Source organism: Citrus sinensis, chromosome 5 (assembly GCF_022201045.2).
Source record: "Citrus sinensis cultivar Valencia sweet orange chromosome 5, DVS_A1.0, whole genome shotgun sequence".
NCBI lineage: Eukaryota > Viridiplantae > Streptophyta > Magnoliopsida > Sapindales > Rutaceae > Citrus > Citrus sinensis.
In genome coordinates, this window is record NC_068560.1 from 38,339,945 (window position 1) to 38,364,275 (window position 24,331).

The window sequence follows — 24,331 nt, forward strand, 5'->3', positions numbered from 1 at the left end:
GCTGTGTGTGGATGTACGTTACACTTAACATAACGTAGCGGAATCCTAAATACTAATAGTATTATACACTGTACAATTTGTAAAAGTAAAAGGTGTTTTATTCATCCAATTTATTTTACGTAGCCTAGCGTCGAGTTTAGCAATAATGGAATGGATTTGCTGCAGAAAGAGAGAGACATTTTAAATTGGAAAAAAGAGATTTGAAGTAGGCTTCGTGGGGGTGACGGGTGACCCGATAAGGTCACTATCCACTTGAAAATCTGGGCCACGAACAAATTCGACGGGCCTCGGCAATCCGAACCAGCAAGGCCGCACAGGCTTTGGGCTCGGTCTCTCCCGTTCGGTACCTCTGGCCCCACAGCTGCTGCCTGCTGCGTCATCAAAACTGCGCCACGTCAAAGCTTCTTTAAACTATTTCAGATTTTCAGTACCAAAATTCCCTTTCCAAGTTGTCATATGACAAAATTGCCCCAAACTTTTTCATAATGCGTCTTTAAATTAAATCACTGTTCACAGACTCCTCTTCGGTCTAAAAACAGCGGGCACGTTGTCGATTAGGGTTTTACTTTTACTTGCACACAGCATTTGTGAGGCACAGAGAGAAAAGAAGAGAAGCCATGAGCAGAAGCTTGGGCATACCAGTGAAGTTACTTCACGAGGCCTCGGGGCACGTGGTAACCGTCGAGCTCAAGAGCGGAGAGCTCTATCGAGGAAGCATGGTAGAATGTGAAGATAACTGGAATTGCCAGCTCGAGAACATCACTTACACTGCTAAGGCACTCTAATTAGCTATTCGTTTGTTTAATTATTGCTTGTTTTTGACTTAGTATGCGATTTTGCGCAAACCCTAAATTTGATTTTTTTATGCGATTTATTGATCTGATGAATGTAACATCTAGATTGGTGAATTTTCCCAGGAAAGTCATAGTGAATAAGCCGTTATTACCCAGTGGCTGCTAAACCCTGATGTTTTGGGTTTTAGGGAAGAATATGATTTTTGAAATTTTTGTGCAGTGGTTGTTAAACCCTAATATTTGGGTTCTGGGTTTAGTATGATTCTGAATTTGGGGTTTGAATTATTTAATGATATGACATGGCATAGGATAAAAACTTTGAAAAGAAATTTAGCTTGTTATTATGCCTGGCTTGTCATGGAATCCATATTCTTTCACAGAGATATTTCAGAATAATAAAACTAGATGAACTAGAGATGATTTGTCTTCTTTATTCACTGATGATTAGAAGTCCCTGAACCTTTTTTTTATGCCGATGCCAAATTTTTATGTTTTCTTATTGGTTTCACGTAAATTATTGGGGGCAAAAAAAAATATATGTATATATATATATTTGACTATGATATCTGAAGAGGCAAAAGAGATAGAGGGAGGACGGTAGGGAGCACATTGAAATAAATAGTTGCTTAGGTCGTGCTTATCTTTTTGTCCTGGCTAAGTGGCTTGTGTGTAAGCTTGAATCTAATTTGATCCTTCAATTGAGTCTTGTATACTTTTCTCAAAGTCGTCATCCTGCTCTAATGATTTTTTCTTTTTCACTATTTTGGTTGTGTACTAGACTTTTGTACTGAAATTATCTTCTATTTATGTAGATCTTTCAAGCTTGAATAGTTATTTATTTATTTATTTATTTTACTGAATTTAGTCAGTTTCTTTCTCAACAGGATGGAAAGGTCTCTCAGCTTGAGCATGTGTTCATTAGGGGCAGCAAAGTCAGGTACTGAGATACCCATGTCATTTTGGTTATAATCATCAAGTTTACCATGCATCAACTGAGATGTTTGTTAGCTATTTAAATATAAGTGAACTGCCTGGAAATAATTTGAAATTTGCAATTTCCACAGGTTTATGGTCATACCAGACATGTTGAAGAATGCTCCAATGTTCAAACGTCTCGATGCTAGAATCAAGGTACCTTACAGTTGGTAGTTAAATAGACTCTTAATAGCTCACTTTGTAATTTGTGACTTATAATACTCTCTGTGTCTTGAAGGGTAAAAGCTCATCGATTGGAGTTGGCCGGGGTAGAGCTGTTGCTATGCGGGCTAAAGTAAGTCTCTCTCTCTCTCTCTCTTTAAAAATAAAAAAATATTTCAAGTTTTATCAACATTAGGAGTCACTTTAATCAATGTAAAAGATACTTGGATGTTCCAAATTCATTTGGACCCCCGAAGGATGGATTGTTGCTAGGTTACTGTTTTTGCATGAAAAACAAGTGCTTAAGTTGCAGTTTTGTTTGTTATGTAATGGTTCAGGCTTTCAAACCAGATCATGTGTAACCTATATTTATGGCCAATTCTTACTTACCAAACCATTTTTTATTTTTTTGGGTGCAGGCTGCAGCAGCTGGGCGTGGAGCAGCACCTGGCAGGGGCGTTGTGCCGCCTGTTCGAAGGTAGTCATCCGCTTTTTGGAAGAATGGTTGCTAATCTCCTTGGTCCTGGATCATTGCTTAGTTTACTGTAGTTCATGCCTTCAGTTGAAAATTCCTGCCATTGTGACCCTCAAGCTCCATGTAAAAGGATGATTATTATTCTAGCTTAAGTTGTTACAAATAGGGTGGGGAATGTTACCTGGACTTGCATTTTTGTAGTAATGTATTGAATTTGAATATTACTAACATGTGATATTTCTATAATGTGTTTGAGTTGAGCACAATTTCCAGCAGGGATCATTGCATTGCATAAATTGTGAATGGGTATATTTACCTGGGTAATTTTCAGGAGTGAGGGGAATTAGGTGATTGCAGTTTTTGGTTGGGTAATTTGATTGTATTAGTATATATGGCTTATGATTTTTGAAATAGAGAGAAATTAGGTGATTGCGCTTGTTATCTCGCCAAATTTATGGTTATCTTGATTGGGACAAAAAAATTCCCAAATCACTAGCTCATGTTGATTTGTCCCTGCATAACATTTGACGCAAGGAAGTCATGCAGTCGTTATTTTTCAAAAGCCTAAATGTAAATTTGTGGATAAGAAGAAATACAAGCCGCAATTTTCAACTGGACCACGGCCGTGGGCGGCTGCGGCTGTTACATGCCGCGAAAATAATCAAATTGAAGGTACCCATGCAAAAACAATTGAATCCAAGATTTCAAATTTTCAATCAACTAATAAAATGCGTGGGCTTGGCACTAAAATTTATTAGGCCATTTAAATAAAAGCCGTTGGATTGAATTGGGGTTAAATCCAACGCCTTGTTGTGTATACGAAAATTTCGGGATTAGTTGCCTCTTAGGCAAAGTAGCTGAACCCTTTTCTAACAACAACAACAATAATAACTCTTAAAAAAGTAGAAGAAGAATAATAGTAATGTTAATAATTAAGGATATTTTAATAATTTATTCATTCCGATTGTAATTTTAAGTAAATATATTAATATTGATACAATTTATTTCGATTTTGTTTTTTACAGTTTTAATAAACAACTTATTCTGATTTTAATTCCAACCTATTTTGATTACTGAATGATAGATGCAGTATTAAAGTGTTTTTTTGTTTTCATATTGGGTTATATTGACTAATACTATATAATTTTGGCTGGTCTCATTGTCCATTCCAAAGAGTTCGCAGATATACAAGTACTTTTTGAGTGTGCTTGGTATGGGTAGAAAGAGTTCGCAGATATACAAGTACTTTTTGAGTGTGCTTGGTATGCAGGGTAGGATAGGATAAAATGAAATGGGATGAGATAAGATATAATTATATTTAATAATGTCTTGTATTTGGTGTAATTCATGATTAGATTGGATTGTAATAATAATTTTTTTAATTACTATTATTAAAATTAATAAAAAATAAATAAATATTTACTTATTCACAATTAATTGAATCAATACAAATGAAAATTCATTTTATATAAAATATAAAAAAACATTTTTAATATCAAAATATTTTAATATTTTTACTTATAATAAGTTATATCATAATATTATGATTTACAAGTTATTATTATTATAAACTAAAAATCTTGTATTATTAATTATACCAATCAATGTCAATGATATTAATTAAATATAAATCATAATTTAAATAAATTTTTATTTCCATTTATTAAATATATTTTTAATATTTATATTATTGTTATTTAATAATCTATTATTTTATCAAAATTTATATTTTGAATTTAATAATTAATTTAAAATGCATATTTGAAATTACAAAAATATTTAATAATTATATAAACTAAAATAGTAATATAATTTAATGTGAAATTAATGACGATAATTAGCATGGTTTATAATTTACATTATCAAAATTAATATTTTTAGTACGTTTATCATAAATAATTATAATTTTGATATTTATAGATTGTTATGTTTGATTGATTGACAATATAATCCGGACCTAACGGCTCACCACATGCCATAACTTTCTTTATAAAATTAAGATTATCTTGTGGCCCAAGATAAGAAAATCCTAGTGCTCTTAACAGTGAGATTAGAATAAAATTTGGAAAAATGGTCCGATCCCCACTTTTAGTACTCCAACTACACGCACCCATTTGTTCTTGAAGAAGGATTAGCATTCAAAAGAAGATTTGGTACCGCGGTCCCTGTGCCGCGTGGTTCATCACATTAATTTATTTGGTGACTAATTTCTTTCATTGGCCATCTTGTCTGCTATAGATCATATCTGCTCTGATTTTTTGCTTTTATTCCTTCTTCTTCTTCTTCTTCTTCTTCTCCTTTTTTTTTTTTTTGCCAATTCAACACCTTATTCGAAATGGCACGGCGACCTGTTGCCTTTCGTTTTATTGGTTTATTCCCTGCGAGAGCACGCAGCTCTAACAAAGTCTCCCTTGTTGCCATCTTTGGGTGGTTTTAATTTAACTTACCGCATTCACTCATTTTCACGCGACTTGATGCATATACATGTCAACCTTTTTCTGTTCTCTCCTGATCAGATAATTAATAAATGTGCTATTGCTAGCTGCAGAATCTCCCGGTTCTTGTTGCTACCACTTAATTTGCATGATTCACAAGAGCGATTATTGTACCGATCACACTCCCGTATGCAAGAACCTCCAAGTCATTTTGCACAGTGCTTGTCCTCACATTCTTATAGTCTGACAAGAATTTAAGGTCGTTCACACTGCTGATACCCCATGCATAACCATGGGGGCTAGGTTAAATGTCTCTCTCAAACTGCTGCAAGACAATAAAGCTCTTAATTTTTTACATGTGAGACAGAGTTCGCTTATTCTAGGGCACATACCAATACAATAAATACCATGAGAGAGATTTGTTAGCCCCCCACTTATAAGTTTTCTTATCATCAGCTATACTATTTTATTACCCATACATTGCCGGCCATTACTTGCCGATAAGCAAAATACACAACACAACACTGCTGAAAAATTTTGTTACACTAAACAAAATAAACCCACGCTCTCCTCTCAAATCAATGGAAGTAGCCATATAGTTCCAAGAAGCAGATGCAAAAGTTCCAGGAGTTAGCAGCATCGGCAGTAGGCCCCATGAGAACAACCCGAAAGAATCTAAATGGACGCAGTGCATTTGGTCCAATTACCGCCCACGATGCAAATTGACCATGCTTGCACATTGTTTGATCATTCTCATGAACTCTGAGGTTTGTCCAGCTCTTTCCATCCATAGAGCCCTACAATGGAGATAATTCACCAAAAGCTCTTAATTCGCCGTCACTTCACTTGGGTTTATTTTGATACCAATTTCATGACCAATAAAAGAATATTGACTAAAAACAAGTGCAGCTGAAGATCATTTTACCTGAAAATTCCAATATCTTATGTAAGCCCTGGACCCATCCATTCTCAAGGTGTAGTAATTGCACATAAGCTGCATCAATACACATCTTGAGTCAGTCCTGATTTTAACTACTTAATATTGTTACTATAATGAGGAACTCTATGTGACTGAATCGATAGAATGAAGAGCAACATTAATGATCTCTTACTTAAGGAGTACAACTAATTGAAGTCAAGTAAATGAAAGAAACCTGGTGATCTTGGCCAATGTCGACCATCCACCAAGTGCAATTGTGTCCATCTTCCATCCGAGGCCCAGCAAAAGATAATCCCTGAAGTGAAAAAAGTCATCCAAGTACAATTTCATAAAACTTGGGGTAATTCCTTTGCATTTTTAACCCTAATGTTTGCTTCAACATACCTGGTAAGTTCTTGAAGCCAAAGCCTTGGGATCAGTGTATCGCGAAATGGGACTGCTAGCTGTAATGTTAATTCTCTGAAACATCCGATTTAATAAGGTACTCAAAAAATTAATCCTTTGCCGCCCCACCCACCAAAAAAATAAAATAAAATAAAATGAAATAGTCCAAGGAATTTACCTTAGCCAGAACTGGATTCACCCATGGATGCTCCCCATATGATGTGCCAGCAAAGTACAAAACTCCATTGCTGTCACCATCACATATGTACTGGAGCTCCTTGAAACTAGATCGTCTATGTTGAAATCTCACACTGCAAAGTATGATCACATTACCTAACTTCTTCTTAAGCTTGTCATCACTAAATAACATGTCATCATAGAATTTACTACAAATGGAAGCAAAGACTATTGAAATAACTAAACAAACGAGGTTGCATAGAGTTTCTTTCAGAATTGAAGACCAGCTCATCTGGAAGTTACGATATTTTATTTTAAAAAATAACCTCGTATGATATAATTCCTATGAAGCATTTAGAAGCAAACTATTCCAGGATAATAGAAATTAGGTTAGACCATCAACCACAAGATGAATAAAATTAAGAATCAGGAAATTTATTTTAAGTCCATAATAGAAACCCCCCCTCCCAAAACCCAAAAAAAAAAGAAAAAGGTTGTAATGATGCAAGATCAAGATGCATGATGATACTTAATGCTTACCTTTGGTTGCTTCCTGGCACTGCCAATCCAGATTCTATGAAAATGATGGCCTCCTTCACCTGACTCATTAACATTGAAAAACATTACAAGATAGTTCAAGTCAAAAAGAGACAGAGAGAGGAATGTCAATTTTTTAATTCAAGTTATTATCCCGAAATAAAACTGTCAAACTCACAAGATTATCAAAAATAGGAATCTGTCTATTGAGACAGCTGTTCTCCATCTGCAACATCATTACAGAAAAGCAAGTCAGACCAAGCTCTCAATCTCATTCGTAAAAGAATCACAATAAAATGTTCATCCAGGCCAACATACCTTCTTCAACAGGGCATGTGGCAGTAATGGAAATCGCACAAATGGCAATAAGTAATTAACTGACTGAAGCCTCTCCTCAAAAACTAGTTCAGGAGTTAATTTTATAATTAGTTCATCCATCTCCTCCCACCCACACAATTCCTTTGCTTTCATGCCCCACATGAGGATAGCATTGAGAACTCTTTCTTCAGATGTCACCGTCAGGTCCGGGTGCTGCAAAGCCCATAATTTGTTCTGATAAATAATTACATTTAACCAAAGCACTGAACACTATCTATTGGCTATTACTTCTAGGATAGAACCCTATCACTGTGAAGTAATTTTCATGTAATCCTAATCCACTAAGGTTTAAGAATTGTGACTTAAGACATTAAAACTTTCACCCCTTAAACTGAATCATTAGTCCAAGTCCTATACTCAAACTCAGTAATCGGTGGGTCAGATCCCAACAAATACCCTCGGAGCACTTCAGGACCCATTCTTGTATGTGAACCAAAAAAAGGGGAAAAAAATTAGAGCAAGAGAGTTATCCCCGACTATTTTGTCATTCCCAACTCTTAAAGTTAGCAACTAGTCTCCACTCGTGGAGAACTTGCACCCTCATGGTAGCAAGCTACTGGACCATATCAGCTTGTTCTAGAAGAAGTGAGTGTATTTAAATGCTTTAGTCCACCATGAATCTTAAAGTAAGTTAGCTATTATAAAGCAAGCACCTACCCGAATGATACTGCTAAAAGTTGCCTCATCTAAGAAGACAAAGTCAAGGCTCGCAGTTGTGCAGTAGTCAAAGTGCAATGCAAATTTCCTTTCACATGTTTCTTCAATAAGTTTACAAGACGAAATCGGTGTAACCACTTGAAGGATTGGACATACTGAGTCCTGCAACAAAGTTCAACAGTTAGCTTTAACAGCAACAGCACAATTACTTTGCCAAATTTGTCTGCTTCCTCGTCCAATAAACTTGTGCATAATAGAAAAACTGATGTTGTATGACCTTCATCCACTAGGAGAACTCCATCCCTGCATATAATATGTACATGAAAGAAATCAATATCTTTTAATTCAACAAAAGGGTTCTCTTCTTTTGTTTTCAGAAGTCCGAAACCGCAGGTATCTTCTCCGTTCATTTAGTTCGAGTCATACAAAAAGCAATTGTGACAACATGATAAATTATGCTTATAAAATCTTCATATCAAGTTAATTGTACAATAAGGATTACTAGACTACCTCCGAGAAGCATTCTAAAAGCAATTTGCAGCATTCCTGATGAAGGAGGGTGACTCCAAATTGATCAGACAAAATGAGAAGCTGGAGTAACAAGCTACCAAAATCCAAGCTATCTTCTATATTGAGCTCGCCACTGTACATGAACTCGAGCATTATCTTGAATGCTTTTAGTGACACATCTCTGAGATGAACATCTGAGGAATAGCTCTCACTCATTCCATTTGTGAACATCTGTCATTGCAAATAACTACTTTTCAATCATTTCTAGTAAATTGATAAAACAAATATTACCAAAACACAAGACAATCAATATGAATATATGCTGTTTACTTCACAAAGGGCATAAAGGAGACACAAAAATGAAGAAATATCAAGTTGGCTTACTTTGGCAAATGGAACACTCCATAAGCTGAGAATAATTTTATGAGATTGGGCAACAAGACCATGGCTCTCAACGTAAATGTTTACATCAGCATACTCGCAATTTGAGGCCAACTGCTTGAGCCTTTGTGAATTGATGGGGAGACCAAAGGGAAAGACTGTACAGTGGGGCCGAGAGCTTGGATATGACAATTCCACATTTTTACCCAAATCAAACAATTTTTTATTTAGCTTAAATCGTTCCATTGTCTCCTCACACTGCTTCACCAATGGCATCACTTGAAATTGTGAGCTCAAAGCCCATAAGGGACCAAGTAGTGGCTCTGAAATCTACACCAGACAAAAACCACATTTGAGTTTAAATAATATTAAAAAAGCTTGAAATAATTCTCACTACTTAGAATTTGCTTAAAAGAAACAGAGATGAAAAGAAAGACAGATATCGAGTAAAAAAGCAAGGAGGAGATAGATGCAAGATGAATAGATATGAAATATGACATGAGCCAGAAATGAAACCAGAGAGGTTAAACCACAATCCTTGAACCCAAACCAGAATGCCAATTTCAAAACTACAAAAGATATGATTTGAAGGCAAAGAAATTAAGCAACAGGACAATGCTGCGAGATGTATCGGATAGTTGAGACGAGTGGTGAGAAAAATGGATACCTGGGTCCGCCCCGTGTAAATAAACTGGAGCAGTGCATGTAGGATTGGATATATTACTTCTTGCAGCTGAACAATGCCTTCACCTGTCAAACTCAAAGGGAAATTACCAGATGCTTGCAAGATAACCTTGTGGGCTGGGACAAGCTTTTCCTCAGTACCAACAATGAAGAACATATCAGATAATTCCCAACTCTCAAAAAAGTTTTCAAGCCCCCATTTTTCATAACCGGTGCGTTCATCTATCATCATTTCCACATCACCATCCTCTTCCTCTTCATATTTATCACAATCCACATGTTTCCAAAGCATTATGTGATTCTGTGTTAGTGGCAAAACATTGACATTCCTATACCCAACATGTTTATCCCAGCTACTTAGTCCAACATATCGAACACTGCAATTCGGACTCGAATCAAGCCATTGAAACACAAGATTCTGAAAAGGGTACCTTCCCTTACCAATACTAATCAACCCATCATAGATACTGATCCAATAACTCTGAAATGCAGAAGAACAACAAAGACCAACACCAGCCACATCAACCACAGTTTTTCCATCCACCTCAATTTTCAACCTACGATTCCTATTACTACCAATAATTACAGTATAATGAGGACTGTTATCTCTCTTATAATGATAATGTTGGCTTCCCACATTCTCTCTAAAAACAACCGTTACATCATTGTGAGCAAAAGCTTCAAAAGCCACACAACCCCTCCCAGCTTCCCGGAATTTCAAATCTTTTCTCCAAGCACACTCAAACGGAGCTACTGTAAGGAATTTTTTCTCTTTTTTCTCAGCCATCTTTCCTCTGCCAGTTCCCCTTAACTGACACATCAAACCGAAAATCAAGAATGTTAATATAGACCTGAGAGACAGAGAGAGACAGCAGCCAATTTTCTGGAAAAAGAAAAAAAAAATCATTGGGAAATTACAAAATACCTGGCTCTAAAATTTACACCAGCCATTTACAACAAACTCAATAAAGTCAATCAAAAACACATGACAACATTAGATTTGTACTTAAAATTCACAATATATATGGTTAAATGGAACAATTAAAGTTAAAGCATCACTATCTGAAAGGAATCCAGAAGTTGCAACAACTGACCAACTCGACGAAAAATCTGAACCCACTTACAAACTGTAAATATCAATCAGAAGCTCACTATCAATCCTACACCACAAATCTTCGTCAATTATATAAAAATCTCAACCAATAACACAAGAACCCGGCCCACAAAAATCCAGAAAAGAGACAATAAATGAAATGGTCATGGAAAGGGACAACGAAATATCAGCTACAAAGAAAAAAATTCTCATGGTGGGTATTTATTTTCATACCTTGAAGAAACAATGTCCGTTAGCCAACTACACACGAAACTGGGAACCATACACGAACAGGATATTTAAAACAACAAGGAAGCAGTTGATGTTGCCGAACAAGTGAAAGGGAAATGGAAGTGGAATTGGAGTAATAACATGAGGGTCCCTGATTTTTGATCAAATGATAATAAACTACAGTTTGGAACTTTGCTCACAAATTTCTGTAATTAAAATTCATTTTATAAAATCGAATTTCTTTTGAAGTATTGATATATTAGTCGTCAATCGTCATGAATGTATTTTCAAAAAATATATATGCCTTTATTATTTGGTGAAAAAAAAATGGCAATTTGGTTAACGGATTAGAGTGCCAGCGAAGCAACTGTGGAGTGTGGGGTATTTGCTGGGAATTTATGGCATGATCGGTGAATGAAAGTGAAACGTGGCAAGTTGCCATGCACTGTGGCAAGTCTGATCCTGATCCACCACAAATTTCGTCCACTTCTGACGTCACTCCAGCTGGACATTCTCGGGATCGTATTATTTTTTTGTACCCATTCCATTGTTCAGTAGAAAGCCTTAGGCGACTCTCTCTCGTTCTCTAAAAAAAATTCGTAAATAATTTTCTTTTTCAATTTTGAATTTTGGTACTTGTAAAAGAATTGGAGAACGAGAACTGGGCTGGCTGACACAGGCGAAGGGCTTGCAGTCTAGGCATCCATTGGGATAGCCCAAATGAGGGATTGGGTTCAGAGGCACGGGTTGCTTAGTAGTTATCTATGTGGGCATTGCACCGGGTTTTTTTTTTTTTTTTTTACACACCCACAGTAAAAGAATTTACTGAAAGTGGGGTGGTAGTCAGATCGTACCCGCAGTGCTCGTCAGATTAAACAATATCGCCCTTTTGGGCTCTGTCGCTTTTGCTGCCTCAAGATCCAGTGTCGAATTAAAGAATTATAATTGGTTCAGGTTGACTCTCGCCCGTAACATGTTCGACGAAATTCCTTATATATGAGAATTATTTTCGTCACAATTTCAGTGTTCAATATTTTGCAGGCGCGCTCTAGATGTCTTGGCTGCTAGTAATTGTATCAACAATAGTAGTCTGGGTGGCTTCTCTATTCAAAATTCTCAACTCTTCACGTTCTCAGTCCAATGCCGCATTTCTTACTACCGGTAAAATTATTCCTATTTGTGTTTCTTCTGTTTTTGGTAATTTTTGTGGTTGTTTTTAGTAAACCCTTTACTTGTTAAAATCAGGTGACAAGAAAAATGTGTTGCTGGTTATTGCTCACCCAGATGATGAATCTATGTAAGTGTTATCGAAAACGGACTAGTAATTTGCTTTCTGCAACCTTTTGTTCTCACATTTATACTTGATTAATGTTAGTTTTACATCAACTATGTTAGTTTCCGATCATCCAATTATAATCTTTGTTAGTTTCTAATTCTGTTGAAACAAATCAACATGTGGCGTTTTTGCAGGTTTTTCTCTCCAACAATTAATTACCTGACTTCGAGGCGACATAATCTTCACATATTATGCATGTCAAATGGTAATATGATATCTTTATTAACTATTCAGTTTCATCATTCAGTCCATTGGGTTACATAGGCTTCATTATGCTTTATGAATTTGGTTGGCTCTCAATGCCTGACGATGAAATAGGCATATAAAGCCACTGAATTCTACCTCCACCATCTCCTGTAAATGCAAAAAGACTTTACTTTTTAGCTTATAGCAGCTTAGTGCATGCATGTTAGTGGGTGTCATTTGTTAAGGATGTAAATTGCTGCTTTAAGAGATGAAAACTGAATTGACAATGAATGATTGTTCATCATAAATCTTTGTTATCTGTTCGGTTTCAAATGGGATGGTACGAGTGTTAGTTTGTGACAAGTGTAAAGTTTCCATTTGTTCCTGATTTTACCTTTTGCATATTGCTGAGAGGGACAGTAAATCATGTCATCATTCATTAATGTTTTTGTTTTCTATGTATATATTAACCTTTAGTTTTACTTTAAGCAGGTAATGCAGATGGAATGGGAAACATCAGAAAAGATGAGCTCCATCGGGCTTGTGCAGTTCTCAAGGTAATGTGTAATTTGGTGTGAAAACAAGCTAGAACTAACATTTCAGTGTTTTTAACTTTTGTTGAGTAAATGTTTAATCCACTATGCTTCACTCTCGTTAGTGATAGCAGAAAGCACCAAGCAAATGAAGGACTTTGTGGTTGGCTTCTACTTGTTTAACGTTTGGTTCATTTACGCAGATTCCATTGGAACAAGTGAAGGTCCTGGATCTTGTAGATTTCCAGGTGACCCTATATCTTGAAATCCTTCTGCTATTGTTTAAACAAATATTCATTACATAAGTTTGACTTCAATTTGATTTAGCTACTGTGTTAGGATGGCTTTGACAAATTGTGGAATCATAAGTCACTTGCAAAGATTGTTGAAGAGGAAGTTGTTAATTGTAGCATTGACTTGGTGAGATCTTTTCTCCAGTTAATCTCATTAACTACTTTGTTCCCTGTCACTTAGTTTGATTGCCATTTTATAGCAAAATGTGCACATCTATTCGCTTAAGAGTTGTGAAAGTTTTCTAACATGGTATTCCAGATAATCACCTTTGATAACTATGGTGTTTCGGGTCATTGTAACCATCGTGATGTGCATCATGGGATATGGTAAGTCAAAGATTCTTTAACTATATATTGAATTGATGATATATTTGCTGGCTGACCTGTCATAAACGAAGAAGTAAAAGTCATTGAGGATGGTGTACAAATTATGTCGTCATACTCTCCATGCACATAATTGAAAGAAAGAATGTCATTAGAAATTTGTTTAATTTTAATAGTTATGCAAAATCTTCAATAAGTTTCATAAGATAGTATACTAATGAAAGCTTAAGCATAGCATAGATAAAGAAAATGAGTGACAAATCCGTTGTTTATGTAAACTTGCCGTTGTACAAATTATGTTGTTGTACTCTCGTGCACATAATTGGAAGAATGTTATTAGAAATATTTTTATTTTAATAGTTACGCAAAATCTTCAATAAGTTTCCTTAAGATGGTATAGTAATGAAGCTTAAGCGTAGCAAAGATGAAGAAAATGATTGACAACTCTTTTGTTTATGTAAACTGGCAGTTGGGTTCTTGCTACTACTGTTTAAGGGATGATAACTTGTTGGCAGATTTAGTGGATGGCTAATGCTTTGCTAGATTTTATGGAAATTAACATTGTTTTTTATCTACTATAATTGTAAGCAGGAGCTACTTGAATGGAACTTCAGAAAGAAACATTGAGGCATGGGAACTTGTAAGTCTGTTTTGTCTTTCCTTATCTTCTGTTTTCATTTCCTGTTTACTAGGCAATCTATCTGTTCTGCTATTCTTTAAACTGGAATATCTGGAACTTCTTGTTGTCACTGACATACATTCTGAGTGGGCCCCTATTTTTGTTGTATTTTTCCTCTCAGATGACCACCAACATATTGCGCAAGTATAGTGGACCCCTTGATATCTGGTTATCCATCTTATCTGCCACGCAGTACCGCAGAGGACAGGTTCATTGCTTGCTAAACGAACACCCTAAGAAAAGCTTTCTAGCTATGTCGCAGCACCATAGCCAATGGGTTTGGTGTGACTTCCTCTATTCTTTCAATCCTTAACTTTCATTCAACCTTTAGTTCATTGCCAAGTCAACTCCGTTCTCTCATTTTTCCATTTATCCTAAATTATGATAAATCTGCAGGTTCCGGAAGCTGTTTGTATCATTCTCCAGCTATACTTATGTAAACACCCTCAAAAGGATTAACGATTAGGCACATATGATTTTAAGGATTACATATTTGTAACAGCTTAACAGCTGTGCTTTTATTTTGTACTTAAGATGCACAATCCGGATTAAACGTGTCCAACTTTATTTTGCTCTAAGTAACAACAATAACATGTATTTTGGCCAAATGGAAATTCTGTCATTATGCTTCGAATGGAATTTTGCCATTTAGGCTTCAAATGTGCCTCAAGCGTTGTCATACATATCAATTACACTTGTCATTCAGATTAAATTCCATTATTTTGCTCTAAGTAACAACAATAACATGTATTTTGGCCAAATGGAAATTCTGTCATTATGCTTCGAATGGAATTTTGCCATTTAGGCTTCAAATGTGCCTCAAGCGTTGTCATACATATCAATTACACTTGTCATTCAGATTAAATTCCATTATTTATCCCCACTGGAAGAAAAAGAACCATTTATGTTAAGGAAAAAGAAAGATAGAATTGAAAGACACCAAAATCAGTTGTGGTGATGAAGTTCCCAGGGGCAACTTCTGTTGCTCAACTGCGCACACACCCCCCATAGAATGCTGAATTCCTAATTCCTTGGTCATTGCTAGAATCCGGCCCCTAGGAGAAAGTTAGGTAGCCGTGTTTTTGCAGCATAACCAAATTTTGATGTACTATACTTTCGGTGTACACCAGTGAGCTTCCCAGTTCCTGCCTTCTGATGGAAAATAACCATCAGCCTTGAGCATTCACTGCAGAAACACCAATAATCAGTAATAACATCAATAACCTGTAATGTTATGAAGGAAAAGAATACTTACAGAAGTTGTTCTTCCGAGTAGCTGGTATACCACTCACTGGTCTTGCTCCATTGTTTAAACCCACTTAGAGTACACTGAGCTGTGTAAACAGCAGCAGCAGCTAACAGAGAAGGCGGAAACTTGAGCATTTCATATTCAACAAGGCAAAGCTCTATCAAGAAGAATGACAGAAGCTCAAGCTGCTAGGTCATAATAAAATCAGTCTGATCAGAACTTGAAAAGCTAAAAAACCTAAAACCAGTCCAGTAATATAACAAACCTTTTTGTCGGATTGAGAAGCTTTAAGAAACCTCCTCATAAACACATACGGAGTGGGAACAGACATATTAAACTGTAAGGTATTGACCATTAACTTCTCCTGCAGCACGAATATATTGTCATATATTCATATTCCAACTCTGAACTGTTCTAATTCACATGGAAAATTGAAACTTGTAGTTAGAAATCTGTTTCAATCAAGCATACCATATCAAGCACTTCTTTTCTGCTGTATGCCTTATCAGATATTAGGATTAGATCCTCCACCACAGGAACTGATACTTCTTCATATTTGCATGCAAGAAGCATGGCAGTTACACCTACTAGCTGGAGCTTCTTCCTTACTACTGGTTGGACTGTTAAGAATCTATCGATGAGATTAACAGTAAGATATAAGGTCTCTTCCATTAGTTCAAACTTGTAGTGAACCTGTGAATTCCATCAAGATTGTTACTGATACCTTAATGTCACATTAATATCGGATTGCTGGGGTATAAGATGATGGTAAAAGTGTTTATGTACCTCAATTAGCCAGTCAATGAGGATGCCTCTCATCCTCTCATTGATATCAAATTGCTGGGCCATGTAGTTTGGTGGGACATAGCCAGAACTCTGCAGGCAAACATTGATATAGAATGTTAGCATTCTGCAGCTATTTTAGTTATCACAGAAACACATATTCCAGTAACAAGCTGTGAAAAGCTATTGCCTTATAGTTGTGAGTGAACAGAAATATTAGAGAATTTATGAATGACCTCTGCTTTCTTGTAGAAGTTATATATATCGTCAATATATTCAACAACAGCTTGCGGATTCTTCTTCTCTTCGTAGTCTATGTCCATAACTGGATCTTCAGCTACATCTTCCAATTCGTCCTCCTCCTGTAGAAAATAAAACATCCGCAACTCTCAGCCAATGAGATTGATACCAGTTCATGAAAACAGGAAAAGGTTAAATAGCAGTAGGAGGCTGTCTAAATACCATGCGATCAATCTCCTCCAGCATAGCTTCAGTGTGTTGCACGAACATCGGCACAGTTGATTCAGTGGTTGGTTTATAATTGTGCACATCTTTGATGGTACGATCATCCAGCTCACTTGAAATAGGGACCACTTGCGCTGATTTCTTAGTTTCCTGTTAAAGCAATCATCAATTCAATTTTATGATGGACGAAAAAATTTAAAATAATTTGTTAATTCACAAAAATGGCACCTCAATCTCTGGTTTTAGTTGCTGCTGCTTGTTAGCTATCTCAGCGGCAAACTTCCTACACAAACAGCAAAATCATCCCAAAAAGACCAATGAGAAGTTACATTTTGGCACAACTAGAAAGTGGTTAAGAACTGCAAACAATGGGCAGCTACTCACCTAGTAATTGGTCGATGCACCGGAATAGGTGGGTTCTTATCACAGATTGCATTGCTTCTACATAAAATAATAAGAATGAGAAGAAGAAGAAGAAGAAGAAAATCAAAAGTGGCTAACCAAAAAAATAACTTAAAAAATCAACATAAAGCTCCTTCTGCTTAGTTGAGATTAACTTAAATAGTCATCTAACAAGGGAAATTGAAGATAAACATAATTCCCAAAATCTTTTATTCTGCGAAGAGATAAGGGCAAATAGAACAGAGAAACCCGCACTCATTGAGCACCAAATACAATTTCTTGTCTTATTTGAATTTATTGAGTGAACTTAACTGAAAATAATAGAAATTCCTGTTCTTCGTACTCTCTTATACTATCAACCAAACAGAAAATAAAACACTGGGGGTTCTAAGAAATTACTCGGACAAAGTTCTTTTGTTCACTGCACAAGGATAAGGTGGAGCTGCGATTATGTTCCGATTAATGGCACTTAATGCTCGCCGATTTTGCCCAACCGCCCCCACGAACTTTCCTCCTCCAGCACGTATACACCCTTTTACATCAAAACCAAAAGAACCCATTTCTTGAATTAGGGTTTAACACTCAAATTAAAAAAATTTGAATCAAATTTGCTAAAGAAAGAATCAAACTTTGATTCAATTATACCATGAAGATTTGATTGGCCATTAACTACTGGGTTGTTCTCGTCTGATCCAGCCATTTTCACTTATCTACAAAGAACAGCAATAAATATTAAAAAAAAGAATAATAAAAAAATTCAAAAAAAAGAAGAAGCCCAAATCATAAAATAAAAATCTCAATACGGTACCCAGAATCCAGCGAGGTTTCTTTATCGATTTCGATCAAACAAATTTGAATTTCATGCGTTGATCCTGAACTCGAATGCGAATCACAGAGAGAGATTGATCAGAAGCTCTCCATTAATCACAGATTAGAATCTCTCTCTCTCTCGGTTCTGGTTTCTCTAGGTTTCTGGGTTCTGGAGGAAAAAAAAAAGAAAAGAAAAGAAAGAAGACGAAATGGGTAGCGAAATCGAGTCGTCGTAAAGAGCGGATATATGTCTGCCAAAAACAGGCTCTGTTATATTTTTAAATGTAACGGCTAGTTAATTGTGACCGTTGGATCTTGTTAATCAAAAGTTGCGTTCTTCTGTGCGAGGCTTAACGGTTATCTTGCCATGTGGTTTCAAAATTTCACTTCTTTGTGTGACACGCATGCACGCTCAGCAAATCCCTTTTATCGTTATTCGCTTGTATTAAAATTTCTTCCACGCTTCATTAATTCTTGTACAAGCGGATACCAAGGGGAACCCCCGCCCAGGGACACTGTCTATGGGTGGCTTTAAAGAATTTCTCAACGTTCTTATTTCTTCTGTTATGTGGCCAATAACTAGATTCATCCAATGTTAATTACCATATGTCACTTTCTGATTGGGTGTGAATCACACGAAATTCGATTTGGATGTCGTTGAGGAGGAGATTGTTGGCCTTAAAGGGGCAGTCAAATAATTTGATGTTTATTCTCCCAGCACCAAGTGATGTTTACAGTACGTAATATGACACCCATTACTTCAAAACTCTCATTTCACCTTATCATTTTGTCTTAAGTTTGATCTTGAGGTTCGTTATGCTTTTTTAAGATTGTTGCATTCATGCCACTTCGGCCTTCGCCGAAGTGGTGGGCTGCTGCCCTCACAAGCATTGTGAGGGCAGCGGTTCTAGCCCCCACAAAAGCATTGTGGGGGCTAAATGTTCTTTATATCATTCTCCCTTGCGAAATGCAAGTGGAGTATGGACATCCTCTCCTGTGATGGGTTATTTGTATTGGGCATGTACTTCATAGAATTCATTGTAATAATGTAAGTCCCAATCATGTATATCTGATTGTAAATATCAGTGTAATATCTCTGCTACAATAAGCAGTTGTTGTAAATATCTGTGTAATGCAGTAATCTGATGATTAATCAGTCTCAAAAAAAAAAAAAAAAAGATTGTTGCATTCATATGGCATATGGATGGATGGGATGATGGTGAATAGACATTTTAAATATTTAATTTTATTAATATCCATATGTGCATACAAGGTATTATTTGAAATGTCGGGTAATGTACGCTTAACAATTTTGTATAGTTAATTAAACAAACTTGATCCTCCACAACTAATTAACAATAAGATCGTGGGGGAGAAAATTATGGAAAGAAGAGAACTGCGATATCTTCATGATGGTTAAGAATGAACGGATATTGCTAACGAAATCTCATATGACACCATGGACCATGATGGCTATCACACTGTTATTAATTTCGAACATATAGGCCATGTGTCATTATGATTTTGAATGATGCAGTAGATAGTTTGAAACCATCGAGGAACGTATGGTGATCCTTATGAAATTAACAAATTTTCAAAATTTGTTTCTATTTTTAAGAACCAAAATCCCGGAAGAATATTGCCTAGAAAGACATTGTGCTACCCGAAAAGCCCGCCAAGAATTTCAGAATCAATCTGAAGCAGACCAAATTCGGAAAGGAATCCATGGGAACTAGGGTTAAGGTTTCGTTAATGAGCATTTCACGCTTTTCTTTCCCTCTTTTTTCTGGAAATTAAAATATGTTTATTTCCATCAAAACCCTATCGTTGCTTTCAGAAAACTAATAATTAACATACGTACCCCTAAACCCTGGCTAAGAAACTGAAATTTTGATATTTTTGTTGTGAAATATCAACTGCAGATGGTGATCATGGAGGGAGGAAGACGGGGAGGAGGGGAGATTATCATGGAGGAAGAAAATGAAAATTTCGCACCATCAAGCCCACAAGAAATTGATAATGTGATTCAAGAAATGTTGAGTGCCATTGAATCTGTAGCTCAGCTTGGAGATTACCGGAGAACTCAAAAAAAAGAATGTTATGGCCTTGTTAGACGTATGAAGCTTTTACTACCACTTATAGATGAAATTCGAGAACTTGACACACCCATCTCTGAAACTAATATGGCTGCCTTGTGTAATTTAAAGAAGGCACTAGTTGTGGCGAAAAAATTGTTGAAACTTTGCAATGAAGGCAGCAAGATTTATCTGGTAGGTTAACTTTTTCAAATGTTAATATTTTACGGGATTTTTTTTCACTTTTTATTTTTGTTCTGATTATTGTTTGCAATCCAGGCATTGGATATGGAGACTGTTATAATAAGGTTCCATGCTGTGTGTGAAAAACTGAGCGCAGCTTTGGATGGTTTGGACTTTGATGAACTTGGTGTCTCAGATGAAGTTAAAGAACAGGTATTTTATTGTTTCTATTATTATTATTCTTTTAAGAAATACTAATGAGATAAGGAATTACATATATAAAAGATATAGTTATTCGGGAAACGGATTAATGAGTATTTATTAAAGATATTATTCTACACATTGGTTGAGAATAGTTAAGCTTGAGATAATTTGAACTAATTTGAGTATGAGTTAGACTTATAGATTTCAATACAGCGGACAAAATGTTGATAATAAAATTTTTAATATGCCAAGAATTATTAAAACAAAAATTATATGAATTTTAAAAATACAATGTATCGCTTTTCAGGTTGAGCTTATGTGCCTACAACTTAGAAGAGCAAAGAGAAGAACAGACACACAGGACATAGAACTTGCAATGGATATGATGGTGGTATTTTCTAAAAATGAAGACAGAAATGCCGACATTGCAATAGTAGAAAGGCTGGCAAAAAAGATTAACCTACACACAACTGAGGACTTGAAGTATGAAACTATAGCTATAAGGAATCTTGTTAAAGAAAGAGGAAGCCAAAGTTCAGAAAGCATTCAGCAAATGATTGATCTTCTTAATAAATTCAAGCAAGTTGCAGGCATGGAAATAACTAATGTGCTTGATGATCCTATTGTTCCTAAGATGCTGGGGAAGAGCCTGTCTTTGGTGATCCCTCATGAATTTCTGTGTCCAATCACACTGGAGATTATGAGAGATCCCGTCATCATCGCAAGTGGACAGGTGATCATAATACATACTCACTTAAGAATTTTCAAGAGCTAACCTAACATAAACATATGGACCGGCAATTCTTTACACGGAAAGTCGATAAAGGATAAGATCTCGTCAACTTTGTACATGCGTATGTATAGAGTCCAACAAGTTTGATGATGGTTCAGATTTTAAGAATATGCATGCATGATAAAGACCATATTTAACATTAATGCTATTGGTTCGTTGCTGCGTGCGTGCATATACATATTTGTAGATTGAATTAGGAATCATATGGTCTGCTGATGTGCAAACTAACAAGCTTGTTTTTTCATTTCTTACATAATAAAGACATTCGAAAGAGAAAGTGTACAAAAGTGGTTCGACTCCAACCATAGGACATGTCCTAAAACCAGGCAAACACTGGCTCATTTGTCAATAGCACCAAATTATGCCCTCAAGAACTTGATCTTGCAATGGTGTGAGAAGAACAATTTTAAGCTTCCGAAAAAGGATGATTCCGAAACCTCAGAATGCACCGCGGAACAAAAAGAAGAAATCGTGTCTTTGGTTGAACAATTATCTTCTAGCAAGCTAGAAGTTCAAAAGGAAGCTGTCAGGAAAATTCGGTTGCTGTCTAAGGAGAATCCTGAGAACAGGATTTTAATAGCCGATTGCGGAGCCATTCCTCCACTAGTTCAACTGCTACCCTATCCAGATTCCAAAATTCTAGAGCACGCAGTCACAGCTGTGTTGAATTTATCGATCGATGAGTCTAACAAGAGACTCATTGCTCAACAAGGAGCCATTCCTGCTATAATTGAAATCTTGCAAAGTGGAAGCACAGAGGCAAGGGAAAACTCAGCAGCAGCTTTGTTTAGCTTATCAATGCTTGATGAGAATAAAATAACCATAGGATTATCGGATGGGATCCCACCACTGGTAGATTTGTTACAGAATGGGACAATTAGAGGTAAAAAGGACGCTGTGACTGCGCTTTTTAACTTGTCCCTCAATCAAGCTAATAAGGCCAGGGCCATTGATGCTGGCATTGTGTTACCCTTAATGAATTTACTTGAGGAGAGAAATTTGGGCATGGTAGATGAGGCACTTTCAATCCTTTTACTGCTTGCAACGCATCCAGAAGGGCGACATAAGATTGGACAGCTCTCGTTCATTGAAACTCTTGTCGAATACATCAGAGAAGGCACGCCGAAGAACAAGGAGTGTGCAACGGCAGTTTTGCTTGAGTTGGGAGCCAACAATTCTTCTTTCATTTTAGCAGCACTTCAGTATGGTGTTTATGAGCATTTGATTCAGCTGACAGAAGGTGGAACCAGTAGAGCTCAGAGGAAGGCAAATGCTCTTTTGCAGCTTATTAGCAAGTCCGAACACTTGTAATAATTAATTAGTTTCAAGTTGGTACGTAAAACTTTCTTTGATTCTTAAGTTAAATTGAATTAGTCTCTTTGTTTTCACGTTAAAAAGTTTATAATGATGGGTTATAACAGTAATTTAACTCCACATCATCACATCAAGTTGACTCTCGCTTTCTAAGACAGTGCTAGAGGAAGGAGAAATTTAAAAATAAGTATGGCCGTAAGAAGAATATACAATACCTCGAATCAACTAAATGCCAACCCAAGTGCAAAAAAATAAAAACCCAATTAATTAACAGTACACAATTCTTTTCCTTTAATTTCTGTCGGATGCAAGTGATTTGCAAATTTTATTATTTAGACTCTATTTAATATTAAGGTTGAGTAATTGTAGTTTAAAAACTACAATCCTAAAATATTTAGTAAACTTGACATTCTAAAACTAAATTGATTTGATGATTAAAAAATATATAATATTTTTATTATTTTTATCATACTATAAATTTTTATTTTTATTTTTATAGCTATAATTATAATTTTTTTTATAATAATTATAAATTTTAAATTACAATACCTCGATACTAAGAAATATCCGAGAAAGAGGCGAATGTCTGTCCGGGATGCGAACAGAGTTTTCAATGGGAGAGAAACCATGCTACTGTATGTGACGCACTTGAGATTGGGCAGTTGATCGTGGAAAAGAAAGAATGCTGGGCTGGGCTGGGCTACGCTGATATGTACGAACATTTGTCTTTCTGATTTTTTTCTCTCCAATCCAAGCTCTGACTCAGAATCATTACCATACCCATCATCATCACAGATATTAAACAATACTGATTTCTTATTGTATTTTAATTTTTATCTTAGTAAAATACAGAATGAACAAATGGTTAATGAATGAAAACCAACTGGTCCTTATCCACCTCAACACTATTCTCCACAACCGGCGCCACCTTAGCACCAACTCTTCCACCAACAGCGGCAACAACAAAACATACCTCAAATCTTATACTACTTGTTCGTTATGTTTTACAAAGATAAAAAGTTAAAAAATTATTAAAAATAAATGTTATTCGGTATCCACGATTGAAATTCAAAAAAGGGTTCAATCTAAAACAATTAAATCGTACGTCTGAGGTACTTAAAAAATCCTCAAATAATGGAAACTTACTGCTGAGTATCCAACGGCTGGGATTGAGATGGTGAACGAAATCAGAAAACAAAGCGGCTGTTTTGTTCAAGCAGAAGCAGCATCTCAGAAAAGAACGAGAACACTGAATGAGGATGACAGTAAAGCAGGCCGCGCCCCGCAATTCCCTGATACTTAAAACTGAGCGATTAAAGATGACGTCATAAGAACAAAAGCAGATTTTGTCATGACTCGGCGGCTGTCGGAATTAATCGTCTTTGTGGAACAACGACAAGGCACGGAAAAGCGCACACGAGGATATATACGCCGTGTTTTCATAGGCAAATTTGAGTCCGAAATGAAGCACGCCAATGAGTATAAGTAGGCATGGCATACCAAGCGCGTACGAATTTACATGCTAATTAATTAAATAAAGTGGATAAACTTATAAATATTACCCATTTAAGAGACATTAAGTCATAAATTAAAGTGTTTTAACTTATTCACTTATTTGATGGAAGGAAACGATAGATAGAGTTATGTTAACTCACTTTGTTTAATAATGGGAGTTCAAAAGTCTTAAGTTAAATCTTAGGGCTAACTATAAAAGATCTCTAGCCTTCCAATTCAAACTTGCAATAAGCTATGTTATTAATCAAAGAGTGACTCTGAGTGAAATAGACTATATTTATAAAAAGCTTTTATAAAATTAGTGAGTGTAAAGAACTTTCGATGCTTGAATTAATGACTATATTTAGAGATATGGTTCTGTCTATAATTTATCT

General features: G+C 35.9%; 5 protein-coding genes across 7 annotated transcripts; 3 read left to right on the forward strand and 2 right to left on the reverse strand.

Moving 5' to 3' along the window:
- The first annotated feature begins 493 nt into the window (after window positions 1–493).
- Window positions 494–2,672, forward strand: LOC102614429 (small nuclear ribonucleoprotein SmD3b). Its single transcript, XM_006473720.4, has 5 exons — window positions 494–776; window positions 1,679–1,731; window positions 1,859–1,925; window positions 2,008–2,064; window positions 2,351–2,672. The coding sequence occupies exons 1-5, from the start codon at window positions 618–620 to the stop codon at window positions 2,411–2,413; spliced, it is 399 nt and encodes a 132-aa protein (XP_006473783.1). The 5' UTR covers window positions 494–617; the 3' UTR covers window positions 2,414–2,672.
- Window positions 2,673–5,167: 2,495 nt separating this feature from the next.
- LOC102614713 (BTB/POZ domain-containing protein At2g30600) lies at window positions 5,168–11,030 on the reverse strand. Of its 3 annotated transcripts, none has more exons than XM_006473721.4 (13): window positions 10,817–11,030; window positions 9,473–10,372; window positions 8,809–9,135; window positions 8,425–8,655; window positions 7,915–8,076; window positions 7,198–7,410; window positions 7,058–7,105; window positions 6,883–6,941; window positions 6,344–6,476; window positions 6,166–6,240; window positions 5,996–6,076; window positions 5,767–5,835; window positions 5,168–5,638 (listed from the first exon to the last, which is right to left on the reverse strand). In XM_006473721.4, the coding sequence occupies exons 2-13, from the start codon at window positions 10,307–10,309 to the stop codon at window positions 5,420–5,422; spliced, it is 2,454 nt and encodes an 817-aa protein (XP_006473784.2). In that variant the 5' UTR covers window positions 10,310–10,372; window positions 10,817–11,030; the 3' UTR covers window positions 5,168–5,419. The 3 variants fall into 3 exon arrangements, with proteins under 3 accessions (XP_006473784.2, XP_006473785.2, XP_006473786.2); XM_006473722.4 differs by having other exon boundaries at window positions 9,473–10,300; window positions 10,817–11,029; XM_006473723.4 differs by lacking the exon at window positions 10,817–11,030 and adding an exon at window positions 10,415–10,749 and having other exon boundaries at window positions 9,473–10,300.
- Window positions 11,031–11,330: 300 nt separating this feature from the next.
- On the forward strand, window positions 11,331–14,830 carry LOC102615400 (uncharacterized). The gene is made up of 11 exons (XM_006473724.4): window positions 11,331–11,767; window positions 11,855–11,974; window positions 12,059–12,110; window positions 12,284–12,354; window positions 12,828–12,892; window positions 13,072–13,116; window positions 13,208–13,288; window positions 13,421–13,488; window positions 14,077–14,125; window positions 14,286–14,446; window positions 14,561–14,830. The coding sequence occupies exons 2-11, from the start codon at window positions 11,866–11,868 to the stop codon at window positions 14,628–14,630; spliced, it is 771 nt and encodes a 256-aa protein (XP_006473787.2). The 5' UTR covers window positions 11,331–11,767; window positions 11,855–11,865; the 3' UTR covers window positions 14,631–14,830.
- A 166-nt stretch (window positions 14,831–14,996) lies between these two features.
- Window positions 14,997–18,250, reverse strand: LOC102615702 (cyclin-B2-4). The gene is made up of 12 exons (XM_006473725.3): window positions 17,872–18,250; window positions 17,709–17,773; window positions 17,463–17,595; window positions 17,046–17,102; window positions 16,890–16,944; window positions 16,659–16,811; window positions 16,433–16,558; window positions 16,200–16,289; window positions 15,885–16,106; window positions 15,679–15,777; window positions 15,420–15,598; window positions 14,997–15,350 (listed from the first exon to the last, which is right to left on the reverse strand). The coding sequence occupies exons 2-12, from the start codon at window positions 17,761–17,763 to the stop codon at window positions 15,206–15,208; spliced, it is 1,314 nt and encodes a 437-aa protein (XP_006473788.1). The 5' UTR covers window positions 17,764–17,773; window positions 17,872–18,250; the 3' UTR covers window positions 14,997–15,205.
- A 1,554-nt stretch (window positions 18,251–19,804) lies between these two features.
- LOC102630839 (U-box domain-containing protein 15) lies at window positions 19,805–22,439 on the forward strand. Its single transcript, XM_006473854.4, has 4 exons — window positions 19,805–20,143; window positions 20,228–20,344; window positions 20,643–21,068; window positions 21,390–22,439. The coding sequence occupies exons 1-4, from the start codon at window positions 19,805–19,807 to the stop codon at window positions 22,437–22,439; spliced, it is 1,932 nt and encodes a 643-aa protein (XP_006473917.4).
- Window positions 22,440–24,331: the final 1,892 nt, after the last annotated feature.